General features: G+C 40.0%; 1 protein-coding gene across 5 annotated transcripts in view; it reads right to left on the bottom strand.

The window, feature by feature from the left end:
• Positions 1-14,815, bottom strand: part of LOC126458580 (lethal(2) giant larvae protein homolog 1) — a 354,490-nt gene that overhangs the window by 131,674 nt on the left and 208,001 nt on the right. For all 5 annotated transcript variants that reach the window (XR_007585663.1, XM_050095715.1, XM_050095712.1 and 2 more), the window contains exon 12: positions 2,253-2,517. Coding sequence is in view for 4 of the 5 variants with exons in the window: in XM_050095715.1 (XP_049951672.1) it covers positions 2,253-2,517 (265 nt within the window). In the remaining variant the exon portion in view is untranslated. The remainder of the gene's footprint in view (positions 1-2,252; positions 2,518-14,815) is intronic.

Genomic DNA, 14,815 nt, shown 5'->3' with positions numbered 1-14,815 from the left:
TTTTAAGTGGGCAGGTGTGGGCAAGAGCTGACTCATGGGCAGTGGGGCAGACAGATCATATCTTAGACAAATACGGTATATGCCTCAGCCAAGTGCCCACTTCCAGAAGAGTGCAAATGGCTTCCACACAAGACATAACAAGATAAAAATGTGATTGAATAGGGCCACCTGATTGGTAGCCTACTCCATCTGCACCTGCACACAGGAAAGCTGACAGGCAGTTTGAACTGTAACCGGCTGGAATAGATTTTAATCCACTGACTGACTTCCAAAACTTGTTAGGATTTTTTTGTCAGACGGGTTGGCAAAAATTTTACTTTTGAATCCATTAAACATTTCTTAGATTGGCTTTCTTCATTAATTTTTTCCCCCCCCCCAGTTTCTGTTTGTCAGACTGAATTCCGTGTTGCAATACTCTTTGGTTTTGGAGCAAATTCTAGCATAGTGGCCGGACCACAATGTGTGTGTCCCTCTCCTTTCTAGCGTTGGTCAGCATATACTGGTCTAAGGTGAGTTGCACAATGGTTCTGAATTTTATCTATTTCCGTTCCATCTCTGTATTCAGAGCTAAACAGTTGGTGTTGACTAATCAGATATTTCTCCTACCTTTCTTAACATTCCTTTTAACACCTGATGCTATAACAGCCTCAAGATCAGTAATGCACTCCTCTACAATAACTGATTTGAAAAGTTCAGGTATATTATTTATTAGGTTGTCTAAGATATTGTCCTCATATCTTTGTTTGCTCAATGTAATTTTCAGATACGACATTCCAGACAAACATAACTCAAATCCTTGCCTCTGGCACCAGTTTCAATCACATGACTGTCCCATTCAATAGCTGCCAAATTTAAATTTCCTCCTGCTCCAACAGCATGATAGAAAACTACTGATACTCTCAATTTTCTTGAAGCACTCTGCCAATGCAGCTCCTGAGCAGGTGCTCTGTAGCTCCTGAGCAGGTGATCTGTAAAAGCATCCAATTCCCACATTTGATCCACAATTGATTCTTACCCTCATCCATTTTATTTCACTTTTGGATTCCACTGTAATCTCAGCACATACTACAGAGTCATGCATCACTCACAACAAAATGAGCTATGGCAATATGGCTGGACCCAGTGTGTCCAATAGTCTCTGGCAGAATATCTTTAACATCTCTGGCAAGCATACTGAGTGTATCCCTGGCTTTCTTTCCCAAAGTAGGCCACTAAACCCTACATAAGAGCCATCCCTTGCTGGCTCAAATACGCTGTGAACACTGGTGAGAATCATGTACTTGTAATAAGACATCTGCATGGCCTGTTCCAACATTCACCTCGGGCTCAGACATATGCAATTGTACCAGTGTCTACACATCATATTCGAGTGTTGACAAATCAGTCCCAACTTGTGCACTGGAAGGCACAGCGACATTGAGGTTTCCAGGCTATATTGGCAGCACTAGAAGTGTCACAGCTTTTGTTACAGAGTGACACAGTGGGCAATGTCAGAGGGAAGACCGCCTCTACCTAAAACAGCTTCTAGGTGTTTCCGGACAATGGCAAGTTCACCCTGAGTCAGCACACAGGTAGTGCAGCACAGCAGACTAGCAATTCTGAAATTTCTTCATTTTTCTTGTGTCTTGTAATTCGTGATGGTTAATGTCTTATGGCAGGGTATCAACTGTTTGCTCTCAGGTAACGATCAAATTCTCTTGAGTGTTAGGTATACTATGAGCTTTGATGTGTGTTATTTAGCTATTTTTATTACCATTTAGAAGCTTCAATTTTGATGAAATTGCTTGTCTTTCTTTATAAGTAATGATGAAACAAATAAACAGAACATCAAGCTACTAAGCAAGTGGATGGTATGTTCATCTCCTTTCCTGGAAATGAAGGGCATATAGTGTTAGTAAAGGGAAACCTTACACCCATTACGAGTACCAAAATGAGCACGAGGAAGAGAATAAGCTTGTCTTTGAAAGGAAATACTATTCTAATGTGTTTAGATCTGTAGACATGATACGGGCAGATATCTCAATGAAAATGTCGTAAGTGACAAAGTACTGTGGACAGAAAAGGCTGGGCCTAGCTACACTACTAACTTCAATTCACATAATCTCAGTAATTTGATAACAGACTAGCTGAGAGCAAAATTAAAAGGTGCACATATGTTATAAACCGCTATAACAGTCATAAGAAAACACGATAAAGATGACATGGCAGTTTTATGTAAATATTAAAGAGCATTACTGAGAAAGTACAATTACCGTTGGGATTCAGAGTACACTTCGTAAGAACACCCTTGTGGCGTATGTAATCAAAAAGTGCCAAGCCGTGTGCAGTTCCAGCAGCCACAAGGCCCCAGTCTGCCTGCAATACAAGTGCTGTAACTGCCGCAGGAGGATGCAGTTGCAGCACAGAACAAGGTTGGAAACCTGGTGCCAGAGACAAGGCACCAGTACGGGCAGTCAACTGGTCGTGTCCTTTCCAGACAAATCCATCACGATCCAGCACAATATTGGTTGTCGTCACCTGTTTCAACAAAAAGTATCAATTGTTACAAAATTAACTGGAACATTACATTATGACAATGAATGTGGTCACATATGTAATTATGATGATGTTCTCAATCTTTAGTAGATTATATTACTGATTATTAAAACAGAACACAAAGCAGAAAGATAATGCTAAGAGAGAGAGAGAGAGAGAGAGAGAGAGTGTGTGTGTGTGTGTGTGTGTGTGTGTGTGTGTGTGTGTGTGTGTACGTGCCACCTTGCATCAAAATGCCTGAACAATGTATATGGGGGAACAGGAAAATCTTTTATTTCACAGCTGCATGTGAGTAATGAACTTCCTCATTTTAAAACAGCCACAATATACAATGAATATTCTGATAAGTAAAAGCCACAAAAGAAAAAATAACAAAAAACGCAACAACACATTTAGGAACATAGGACTGTTTCACTTCAATATGACAATATTATGAAAAGGAAAGTTGGCACTCACCATACAGCAGAAATGCTGAGACACTAGTACGCACAACAAAAAGACTATCACAAATAAAGCTTTTGGCCAGTAAGGCCTTCTTCAACAATATATGATGCTCCCTCTCCCACCCGCCCTCACACAAAAACGCAACTCACACATACGGCTACAGTCTCAGGCCACTGAACAGGTCGAAAGCTTTATTTGTGACAGTCTTTTTGTTGTGCCTATCTGCGACTCACTATATGGTGAGTGGCAACTTCCTTTTCATAATATTGTTACATTTCATCCTGGATTTTCCATGGTTCACTTCAATATGCCAGTTTTGTACATTTTGTTCGTGCATTAGCTGCAGACTAAAGTGAGCTTTTTCATTTTATGATTTTCTAGAGCAGGTAGCACTGCTCTCTTAAGTTTCCACTTTTTTTTTTTTTTTTTTTTTTTTTTAATGCTGTGCATATAATGCATGCATTTATGAGGTCATGTTAGTTTAGACAGCTGAAAAGAAAATGTTGTGAGGCAGGAAAATGGGTGAGTGGATGACTGCAATTACTCTTTCAGTGCAAAGTGTAACAGCATACTTGGTATGTAACAGGTTTTATAAGTTATTGCGTATGTAAATCAACAGTTCAAGTAAAAGATGAACTGGCCACGTGTGCTTTAAGATCATCAAACTAATGAACTAGACTAAAACCATATACTTTTTATTTCAAAAATACATTTTGGACAATGAATAATCTTAAAATCTGACTGCAAATGTTATTTTTTGTGTGGAGAAACAAAAAAATTCCAAAAATGAATGTGTTTGATTTCTAGACAATTCTAGAGAGGCATTATTGTAGATTGATAACTGATACAAAACTGAATTTACACCAAACAAAACCCCATCACTACTGCATATTGGGCAAAATTCCTAATAAAGCACTAATCGATTGTACTAATAAACCAAATATTTTTCTAGAAAAGTAACTTGAGTTTTGTACAGCCTTCAACATTACACAGTGAATTTAAATGCACAAAATGCCACATTCCACCAATGTTTGGAGTAGCAGTTAAATGTAAGTCACTGTGCAACTGTAACTGGCTGGATAAGTCAATTAGTACAATAACAGAACGTTTTACAGTGTACTGTTGACCATAAAAATAATGGACAAAGTGATCTAAATGTTCTGCATCATGGATTAACTTTCCACACAATATTATAAAGGCTGGGACAATGGTATAGCGTAGTGATACATCGACTAATGGGACACATTTTGAGACAACTGATGGCAAAGTTAAAATTCCAATATGTCTGTGTGCCTTTTATAGTGAAATAATATATCATGGAGGAATAAGTTAGCAGTGACTATAAACAAACAGCTTCATCATGTGAACTGATTTCAATATGGAGCATATATAAAAACTACAACATTGAAAACAGTAGTCACAAGTGCCTGTTACATACAGTGACGCTGGTAAACATTATGTCGTTCAGTAAAGGTTACATTTTTTCTGCAGTTTTGCTCACCAATGCTTCACTAGGAGTGACAGTGAGTGTGAATTCTCTGATGATGGCAGCAGGGATGAGTCTTCAACGGAATCTCTAAGTAGTAGTTCCCAGCCCTGAATACCAACTGGTATAAAACACTAGTTTAATGCTTTTATGAGGTCAAGTAGCCAGACGTTTAGAAACTAAAGAATTAAAAGTTCTGCCGAAACACTTCGGAAAAAGAGTACGGCTTAGTGACACTTGATTGGAACAAAACTATTTCAAGCCATTAAACAAGTCAACTTCAGTGCACAAATATGTACTGCTTAAGTAGTCAAGCAGTAGTAATTATTACTATCATCGTCGTCATCGTCATCGTCGTCATCATCATTATTATTACTTGTACGAGTATGAATGAATTAGTATCAACATGCGTGCACCATCAAGCCTTCAACAGCAGTCATTTTATAATGACCTCATATATCATGCTTTTCACAAAAATAATGGTATGTACATGCATTTACCATTATGTTTGTGGAATGTACGAAGTTCAGCAGATTTGTAAATTTGCATACCTGAGTCATTTGAGTCATTGAGGATCCTAGTTTGAGATATCAGGATCACTAAGAACGTCTTTGTTTCTTTGAAACTAGTCAAATGTGGCTATAATCTCAGGAAAAACACACAGAGCCCTCTTAGCACTAGCCATTTTACCTTCTGCTTCCCATTACATACCAGCTGCAGGCAGTCACCGACGTTTACCACGAGTCACGGCCCTGACGTGTTTAGTGAAATTAGATCTTCTTCCCACTGTAAAATATTCTGTTTCTCACAGATACCGCTAATAGCCTTACAACTCAAAATATATGGCAGTGGCACTTACCATTGTGTTCCCCCAAGCTGCTCATACATACATCACTTTTCAATGTTATGAAATTAGTGCAACATGATGGAAACAATTATATTCTGGTACTCTGTTTGGTCACAAAACTTGCCTAAGGATGTAAGGAATGACTGAATACTTTTTACAACACTCAGTGTGTATTTTCAAACAATTATGTTTGCTCACATTGTAGAAGAAGTATTGTGGCAAGAAACAGACTTGCTGTTTCAGATGATGCTATCTTGTACATTATCTAATTACACACCATACACCATGTCAGTAAAACAAAAATTGTACATATTCATCTGCTTAGGATACACTAAAATTATTAGCATGTAACATATACAATTATATCAACATATCATGATTTTTTATCATTAAATTTGTCTATGGATGCACAAAGGATTTAAAATACAGAGTGATAATTAAAGTTCCTGACCGGGGGGGGATTGGAAATTTTACTACTAGATGGTTCAGTAAGCAGTAAAATATGCGAAATAAAAGATGTGGGTAAGTGCCTTGGGTTAAGTCTGATATGCTCAAAACGACTGTCTCAATGTAGGACTGTGTGCTGTTGGTAAAGCCTTTTTGCAAATTTGGTGATTGTGCGCTTGGAGCTCTGCACACTCAAAGGTATGGTAAAAGGCATCGGTCCAATGTCTGACAAGGGTTTGGAGAAAATTATTCCACAATTCATAAAGACAGGTCCTTTTGTTCTTCTGAAGTGTCATGGGGCAGAGGGGAAAAACAAATGATCTGACATCAGAGGAAGACGTAGCCACAACCTCGCAGGAGAGGTCAGGCAGTAGAGTGCAAACATGCCGTGCACGTGGAATTGTTTGAGCTTTGCACACACCGAGCGAGGTGATGCAGTGGCTAGCACACTGGATTCGCATTCGGGAGGATGACGGTTCAATCCCGCGTCCGACCATCCTGATTTAGGCTTTCCATGATTTCCCCAAATCGCTCCAGCCAAATGCCGGGATAGTTCCTTTGAAAGAGCACGGCCGAGTTCCTTCCCTAATCCAATGAGACCGATGACCTCGCTGTCTGGTCTCCTCCCCCAAACAATCCAAACTTTGCACATCCCTATGAGCATGGTGCATAAAATTCTATGAAATATCCTGCATGCTATCCATACAAAATTACCCATGTTCAGGACTTCCATCATGATGACCTGCCATTAACATAAACACGTGCCCTAGAATTTCTTGCTTGCATGGAAGTGGTCACTGAAGGGCCATGGAACATTCTGTGGACAGATAGAGCCCATTTCCACCTCCAAGGACATGTCAATACACAGGATTGCAGGATACGGGCAACAGAACAACCACTTGTAAATCAACAAGTACCACTTCATTCTGCAAAGGTAACTGTGTGGTGTTGACTGATAGTATCGCTTATCATATGCCCCCCCCCCCCCCCCCTCCGTTTTTTTTAAGGAGATGGGTCATGTGGGTCCTGTTTGTACCATCACTGGTAAATGCTTTGTCTTTTGGGCACCAAGATTGTTCAAACCCTTCAAATCTGGATAGACTACTGTGCCGAGAAATACTATTGCGAGATAACTTGGGCTCCCGATTTTCTCTTGTTCATGCCCCAACATCCCGATTATACTTTTAGTTCCTTCTGCTACCACTAGTTAGCACCAGAACCTGTTGTAGTCACTATTGTTCCTTCAGCTGCTACTAGTTGGCGTTTCGTGTGTTTTGCTTCGGTGTATTGCTACTGGGTGTTGCTCTTTAAGCCTTTAGGAGACTTGGGAGTTGAGGGATATTTTCCAACTAGATTATACTCACGTCAGTAGCATTTCTATTGTCATTGCAACAATTCTGCAACCTTTATTAGTGTTTTGGTGCAGTTGTTGCAGTATTACAGCTGTTTGGAGTCGTGTAAAATGAACAGTAATCATTCCAGTGGAGAAGAGCAGTGGGAAGACATCTCTGTTTCGGAATCTGGTGATGACTCTTCAACTTTTGTCAAATGAAGAATAATGTGAGGAAGACACAGATATAGATTGGTCTCAGGTCAGACAGTAGCATGTTGTCAATCAAAAATACTGATTGTGCTCCTCCAAGATTTCCATTTTCTGCTAATCCTGGTTGTACGATTCCTTTTGCTGATGATGAACTTAGAATATTTGAATGCTTTTTTGATCTGGATTTGCTGGAAATGATAAAGGTGGAACTGCTAAATATATCCGCCAATGTGTTTCAACCATTGCCTGTAAAATTTTGTTCCCATCATGTGAAGAGCTTCAAATTTTATGTGCTCTAATTATTTTACAAAGTGTTTTACAGAAACCTGAATTGCAAATCTACTGGTCATGGCAGGTAAGCATATCAACTCCATTTTTCAAGGGTGTAATGTCCTACAAGAGATTTAGCCAAATAAAAAAGTATCTTCATTTTTCTGACAATGAAGTATATGATGCCGCAAATCACCCAAATCCTAAGTTGAACAAAATTTGGCCAATTTATGAGCACCTTGAAAATAAATTTAAAAGTTCTTATGTTCCTGAACGGGACATTGTGGTGGATGAAAGTTTACTTCTGTACAAGGGCAGATTGGGTTGGGTACAGAATATCCCACTGAAAAGGGCGAGATTTGGAATAAAATTCTACAGGCTGTGTGAATCGGCTAGTGCTCAATAGGCAGCAATCATTGCGCAATGCATTCTGAATGTGACCTCTGCAACTCTCCAGTCTCTCAATTTCAACTTGCGGCAGAAAAGGTTTGACAGCGTGCTGAACATGTCTTGTGCCACGACCGTGACAATTAGAAAGTGATTTCATTGCCGTTTTCCCCTCAGAACAATTAAAACCAGATTTTTTTCTCTCTCTCTGATATGGTATGACCTTGCCATGGTGGATGGGTTTACTAGGTAACAGTGCCACAACTGCTGAATGTCAAATTTGTGCGGTCACGCAGACTGAACAACAGGGTTTTGTTTAATACGCAATTCACATCACAGCCGTCATATTGTGATTCATCTGTCACTTTAGCCAAACATATTTACATTATGACACTTATAGTGGCATCTAATGGGAAAAATTTTCATTATTTTTTTTATTTCCATCATATTCCCACCTGTTCGATAATATCCCATTCAAATTTGATGACATCCTGATCAGTGCTGGTTTTTAATTTTTTTAAACAGCTTTCTGAAACTGGAACTTTAAATTATAATTGCCCTGTTGCACAAATAATTTAAAAGTTTGAAGATTCAGAGAGCTTCATCTCTCCAGTACTGGAAACAGATGGACCTGATTCTTCATATGCGTCAACATCTACTCCACACTAAGTAAATACGCACCACAAACATAATATCAGTTAATAAAAAAATTATGCAGATTCATCTCTCTATGACTTGATAAAATTATTCTGACAAGATTTTGTTTAGAAAAAAAAAATTGATATACTGCCTCGAAAATGACCTTGGAACAATTTGTTTTATTGGTGTACTTTAAGCTATTCAGATACATCTTAAGTGAATTATTTACTGTGGTAGCATACAGCAAGAGCACAAGATGAGCTGGAAGGAGTGGATGTGAGGATTGTAAAGCATTTGCCTCACTAGCTATGTCTAAAATATTCAACACAGGGCCAGGAGGCTGGCATACATAATTCAGCAGGAAGGAAATGATCATGACAGAAGGGTTCTGGCATAGGTAGACAGTCTGGGTGATAATGATACAGCACTTGGCACAGTCTGTCACGCACATCTGTAGCAGTAAAGGGTTCAAACGTGTGGCGGCATGACTGGCAAATCAAGTGAATTCAAGAATCCAGCTGGGTAATTCCCAAGTGTCTTGATCCATTACATGACCAATGGACTGATACGTTATCACTTAGCCTGACATTTCATTCTGAATGCTGAAACTGATGGCATCAGCATTACTGTTTTTGGCTGCTAATGCACTGAGTCACTGATGATTTTTGTAATTATGTGCAGTATTTGGAAAAGCTTTGAGAATCATTTCGTCTGTTGTTTCTGTGATTTTACAGAAGTGTTTTGCCAATATGATACATTGTGTGGATTCATCAACACCCATTTTCTTCATTCCCAATGTCTAACCACTGTTTTGCAAAATGTTCAGCGGATGCATCGTGTTTTATTTGTACATGTATATTTGTCTTTAAAGTCAATTTCTGTACATGTTGCCACAAAACTGATCATTTGAGACATCAAAGATCAGCAGCAGCTGCTGTTGACGCCATACAGCTGGTAGAGTTCATCGAAAATAATCAGGCAATAAAATGAGTGCACCACCAAAGAGCTGCTCATTTTCTCTCAAATCCTTAAATGTATGATGAAGTGCTTCCAATACTTTTTTGTGCACCATAGTCCATTTGTCCAATATAATGAGCTCACAATTGGATAACTTTACCCACTTCAGAATTTTTTTTGTTATTGCATGTTTGTGTCTCAGTGATCTGCATATTCAACTGCAATTTCAGTTCTGAATGTGGTGTTTGGCTACCAGCCAAAAGAGTTGCCACAATTCTACACGACGTGATGGTCAGTGCAACAACTGTTCATGATTTTACTGTTGCCAAAATGGCTGAAATCAGAAAAGTTTTCCCTGTGCCTCCAGATGCATCTAGGAAATATATTCCACTGCTTTGGCTAGAAATTGCATGTGTAATTATGTCATGTGATGTGTGTTGTCCTGGAAGCAATTTTGGAAGATTAGTTTGAAGGAATGTACCCAATTTGTTGACATCAAAATGTATTTTTCACTGTAAATCACAATTACAAATGTTCCTTGCAGATCATATAGGCACAGCCATTCTCAACAATACTAGTGCTCTGTTAGTGACCGCCAAACATATGTCTTCGGTCGAAACCAATGCCTCATTATACATGTATGGTGTGAACTGAATGTCCAAATTTTGATCTAAAGCATGCAAACAATGTAAGGTGTATCTTTCCCCAAAGATATTTTTGACTGGATGGGATGTACATTGTCATTACCATTGCAAATAACATACGTATTTGCTGTCTTGAGAAGTATTTGATACTTCAGTCAGTGCAGTGTCCCAATGTGCGTCTCCTGAAGATTTAATTCTTGGCGAGCTCCATGATAAGTGACACATGCTTGACAGTTTACAGTTCAAAATTTTTTGAGGTAGACTGGTCCACATAAGATGGTTAAGAGTAATTGGAAGCAAAACCAATACACATTGTTTGGGTGAATAGTGCACAGACAGCCTGACATGTTGGTCAAATTTAAATGGGATGTCCTGCAAATGCCTTACATTGTTTGCAGTGTTGAAGCTTTTTTACTGATGCATACAGTATTATGAAATTCCAGAAAACAGCAGCATCTTAGCAATCGTCATCCTCGCACAATGAGAAAAATGCAGTTATCTTTGTTGATGGTGGTGACAATGCTCTTACACAAACATTTTCTGATGAGAAGTATGTACACTGTCCATTTTCATCGTGCACTGCCGAATGGACGACCGTGGGATTTTATTCATTGATTGGAAATGTTAAAATGCGCTATACTGCTTCACTGATACTAATGTAACGTCCCAGTTGATACTGGCTGATTTCACAGATAGATGCTGATGCATTTCCTACTTCAAAAACTGCCATATCATTTCCTTCACTGGCATATTTGTAATTACAATGAATTGCAGTACTTGACATTTATGACTGCTTTGTACAGTTTTGAACAACATTGAATACAGTACAATGCAATGATTATAACACCACTGTTATGTACTTTTAATGCGACGGATTTCCTGCCAACTTGATTTGATCACTAACAGAATGGGTATTCATCATAGACTCAGCAAGTTAGTCTCTTGGGTTTCATTTCATGAATTTCTCACCAGACACACAGAGTGAATTATTGTTGAATAAACCACATGGACCATAAATCATGTTTCTGCTGACAACTTCAAATACGGCTGAATTACTGTCAGCATCGGATATTTCTACCAAGATGACTTGATCATTTTGCCATCGTGTAACTTTTTGACCGACAATATAAACTATGTAACTTCGTTTGAACACAAACAGAAGTATGATGATCTCATGGTTCATGATGATGGTCCACTTAACAATGCTATTTTTTATTTCATCCCAAGAAGGATTTGTGGTCAATGTAATAAAGAATGTGGGAAGCCATCAGAACGAATATGCCATTGCCTCTTGTTCATATTCATGCATGTGCCATGAACTCCCCGTAAATGTGGCTTGTAGTATGATTATTTTTCCCAATTCAATGGGATTTAACAATTTCATTGTGTACATGCATGTAATCTGCAAGGAGGCAGCCAGTCTGGGGATATTTGGGATTTTTTGCCACCGAGTCTTTCACGTATTCTCCTGCTATGACTTCATTAGTACCTACATGCCAGCCCAACCTGTTCTTCAGGACACAGGCAGTTCATTCCAATAAAGGCTGCCGAAGACAGCACCATGCCATCCTATCCAGTGTCTCTGCTGAATAAACTGGCATATCTACATCAACAAGTTAACCACCACCAAATGTGGGAGGTGAGTCACGTGTCTGGGTGCTGGAATGTCTGCGAGGACAGAGCACAGTTGCAGACACACACTCTTAACTCCAGACCTTAGCCAGGCTGGATGACTTCTGTCATCCACCCCTGCCGCTATTCACCAGGACTAACCACCAGGCAGACAAACAGCCGCCTCAAGTTTCCTATTCTATTCATTTCTTTGTTCAAAGGAAGTCGAGCTCTACCACCACCCCCAGGGAGCCCTTCCGTATTCCACCATTGAGAATATATCCCAAGTTTTCTTTAATTAACTCTTTTACTGATGCCTTCCTTCCAATACTCATCCATCTCGCTCCACTATCTGAGTACTCTTCAGAATGCATCTTGGTTTAATTTAATCAACTGTAGAGGAGACATTTGGTTCCAATTTTCACACAAATATTGACACTACAATGGAACAATTGTTGCCATTTCATGATAGGATTTTCAGCATTTGCACCAATCATCAATCAATATGAATTGTAAGTAATGGTGCCAACTTTCTTATTCACTTCCTCATCTGTTTGTATTTCTGAATTTAATGTTGAATCCTCTCTCTGAAAAAATAAAATTAGATAATGCAAACCTTCGTACAAGCAATAGGTTTCTAGGACTTGCTGAACATCACCATTTCTGCAGTGAAGATTTATATCATACGAGTTAAATTCTTAACCAATTACAAAATGATTACCACTTTAACAATTATTGTTTCACTGTATTGCTTTCATGTTGGCTGAGAGCTGTTCCCTCTGGTGTAACTACAACTTTGCAGTCACCAGCTGGAACTTGTTTGTTGAAGGGCAGTTCTGAACCATGTAATTAATTCAGAATGTCGATTGAATAAAGTCTGTAATGCAGCAACAATTTCTCATTTAGTGTCTGAAGCGAGTTGACAATGCTGATCGCTTCATTCATAAGCAGTTCTCATGGCATAAATTTGAAGCAACTTGCGATATGGTTCGGCAGTGGTAGTGGTGATCCTGCACAACTATAAAATTTGCTTCTGCCCTTTGGATCATGTAATCTCATGCAGTGAATGATGTAATCTGGAAACGAATTATCTTTGTGTATGTTTGCCAACAAATGTTTCCATTGGCTCACATCACCTCAACTAAAGTTAATAAAGGTCAGGGCGGCGAATTTACTACTGGCAATTTTAATTTTCCACTCACCCAGTACATCCTTAGGCAATATGAGGGCACTGGCAATATACACAAAATTTATTCATTTTTCCAATAATCACACTTGAATGAAGACTATAATCATAATTAGCATCATAATGGAATACTGCGTTTATCTGTATAGAGAAGTGCAGATAACTTAGGGTGTGTCCCATTGAGAATTTCAGGCCTCATTGACCAACATCTCCAACCAATGCCTATAATCCAGCCTCCTATGTCAAAGGTACCACCACTTCCTTCACTGACTCTCCACCGTCCCAATCCCTTTACTCCTGGATCCATACTTGTCACTGCTCATGCCACTACCCTATACAAAGCCAATCCCTCATGCCCATTGTCTTGCCACTATTGAACACTATCTTCCCCAGTGTCCTTCAGACTCCAAACTCTAAACACACTACCTAATTTGTCATACACCTTACTAACTTTATCCCAACTAATAATTACTTATCCTTTGAATGGAAAGTATACAAACAAATCTGCAGCACAGCCATGGGCACCTGCATGGCACCCTCCTATGCCACCCTGGCTACATGCCCTGTAGAGACCTTCCTATCATCCCAAAACGTTAAACACCTAGTCCAGTTCACGTTTATTGGTGATATTTTCATGATTTGGACTCAGTACCAAGACACCATTTCCTCATTCCTTCACAAGCTCAATGTCTATCTCCCATATGCTTTTTATCCTTCTCAACCCAATGTGCCACCTTCCTGGATGTTGATCTCCTCCTCTCCGACAGCTCACAGTTCCAACAATACCTCTGTCTACATTAAACGCACCAACCACAAACAGTACCTGCATTTTGACAGCTGTCAGCCCTTCCATACAGACTGACCACCCAGAGACAGCGTACCTGCAATGACAAGAACTCCCTTGCCCAGTATGCTGAAGGTCTCAACACGGTCTTCACAGACAGACAGTAAACCCCCCCCCCCCCCCCCCCCGACCTAATCCACACAAAGATTTCTCATACCATTTTCCATGACGCCCAAAATCCTCCCACCATCCCCATGAGCTAGGAATGCCCCCTTTGTCAGCAAAAACCACCTCGATTGGAACAACTGAACCGCATCCTTTGTCAGGGCTTTGATTGTCTATCATCATGCCCTGAAATGAGGGACATCCTACCCAAGATCCTTTCTCAAAGTGGTGGTCTGTCACCCACAACATCCTAGTCCATACCTATGACACTCCCAATCCTATCCCCCTTACCACAGAGATCATACTCCTGTGGAAGACCCAGATGCAAGACCTGCTCAATCCACCCACCCAGTAATTCATATTCCAGTCCTAGGTAGAAATGCTCTGCTGCTGTAATTGCACAGCTTTTTACATTGATACTACCATCAACCAGTTGTCCACCAGAATAAACAGCCATTGTCAGTCTGAGGCCAAGAACAAAATATAGACCATTCTACAACACAACATGCTAGATTTCAATGGCTGCTATATGATGTATGCCATCTGGATCCTCCCCTCCACTAGCAGGTCCTCTGAACTGCGCAGATGCAAGTTATCCTTGCAACACATTCTCCATTCTCAAAATTATCTCAGCCCCTATGTATAGTAACCTACCATCCCCACTCCCTCCACCCAATAGTTTCTGCCCCTTCTTTCCTATCACCTCCTCTCTATTCACAGCCCCTCACCCTCATTGTGTGCCACCCTCTGCCAATGCACCCATTTGTCTCCCCCCCCCCTGCCCCCCCAATTGCCCTATGCCCTGTTGCTGCTCTCTTTTCCCACGCCCTTCTGCCCCCCCCCCCCCCCCCTACCTCCACCCCATCTCCC

The sequence above is a fragment of the Schistocerca serialis genome, chromosome 2 (genome assembly GCF_023864345.2).
Source record: "Schistocerca serialis cubense isolate TAMUIC-IGC-003099 chromosome 2, iqSchSeri2.2, whole genome shotgun sequence".
Lineage (NCBI taxonomy): Eukaryota > Metazoa > Arthropoda > Insecta > Orthoptera > Acrididae > Schistocerca > Schistocerca serialis.
The sequence above is the reverse complement of the archived record's forward strand: the minus strand, read 5'-3'. Positions and strand labels throughout refer to the sequence as shown.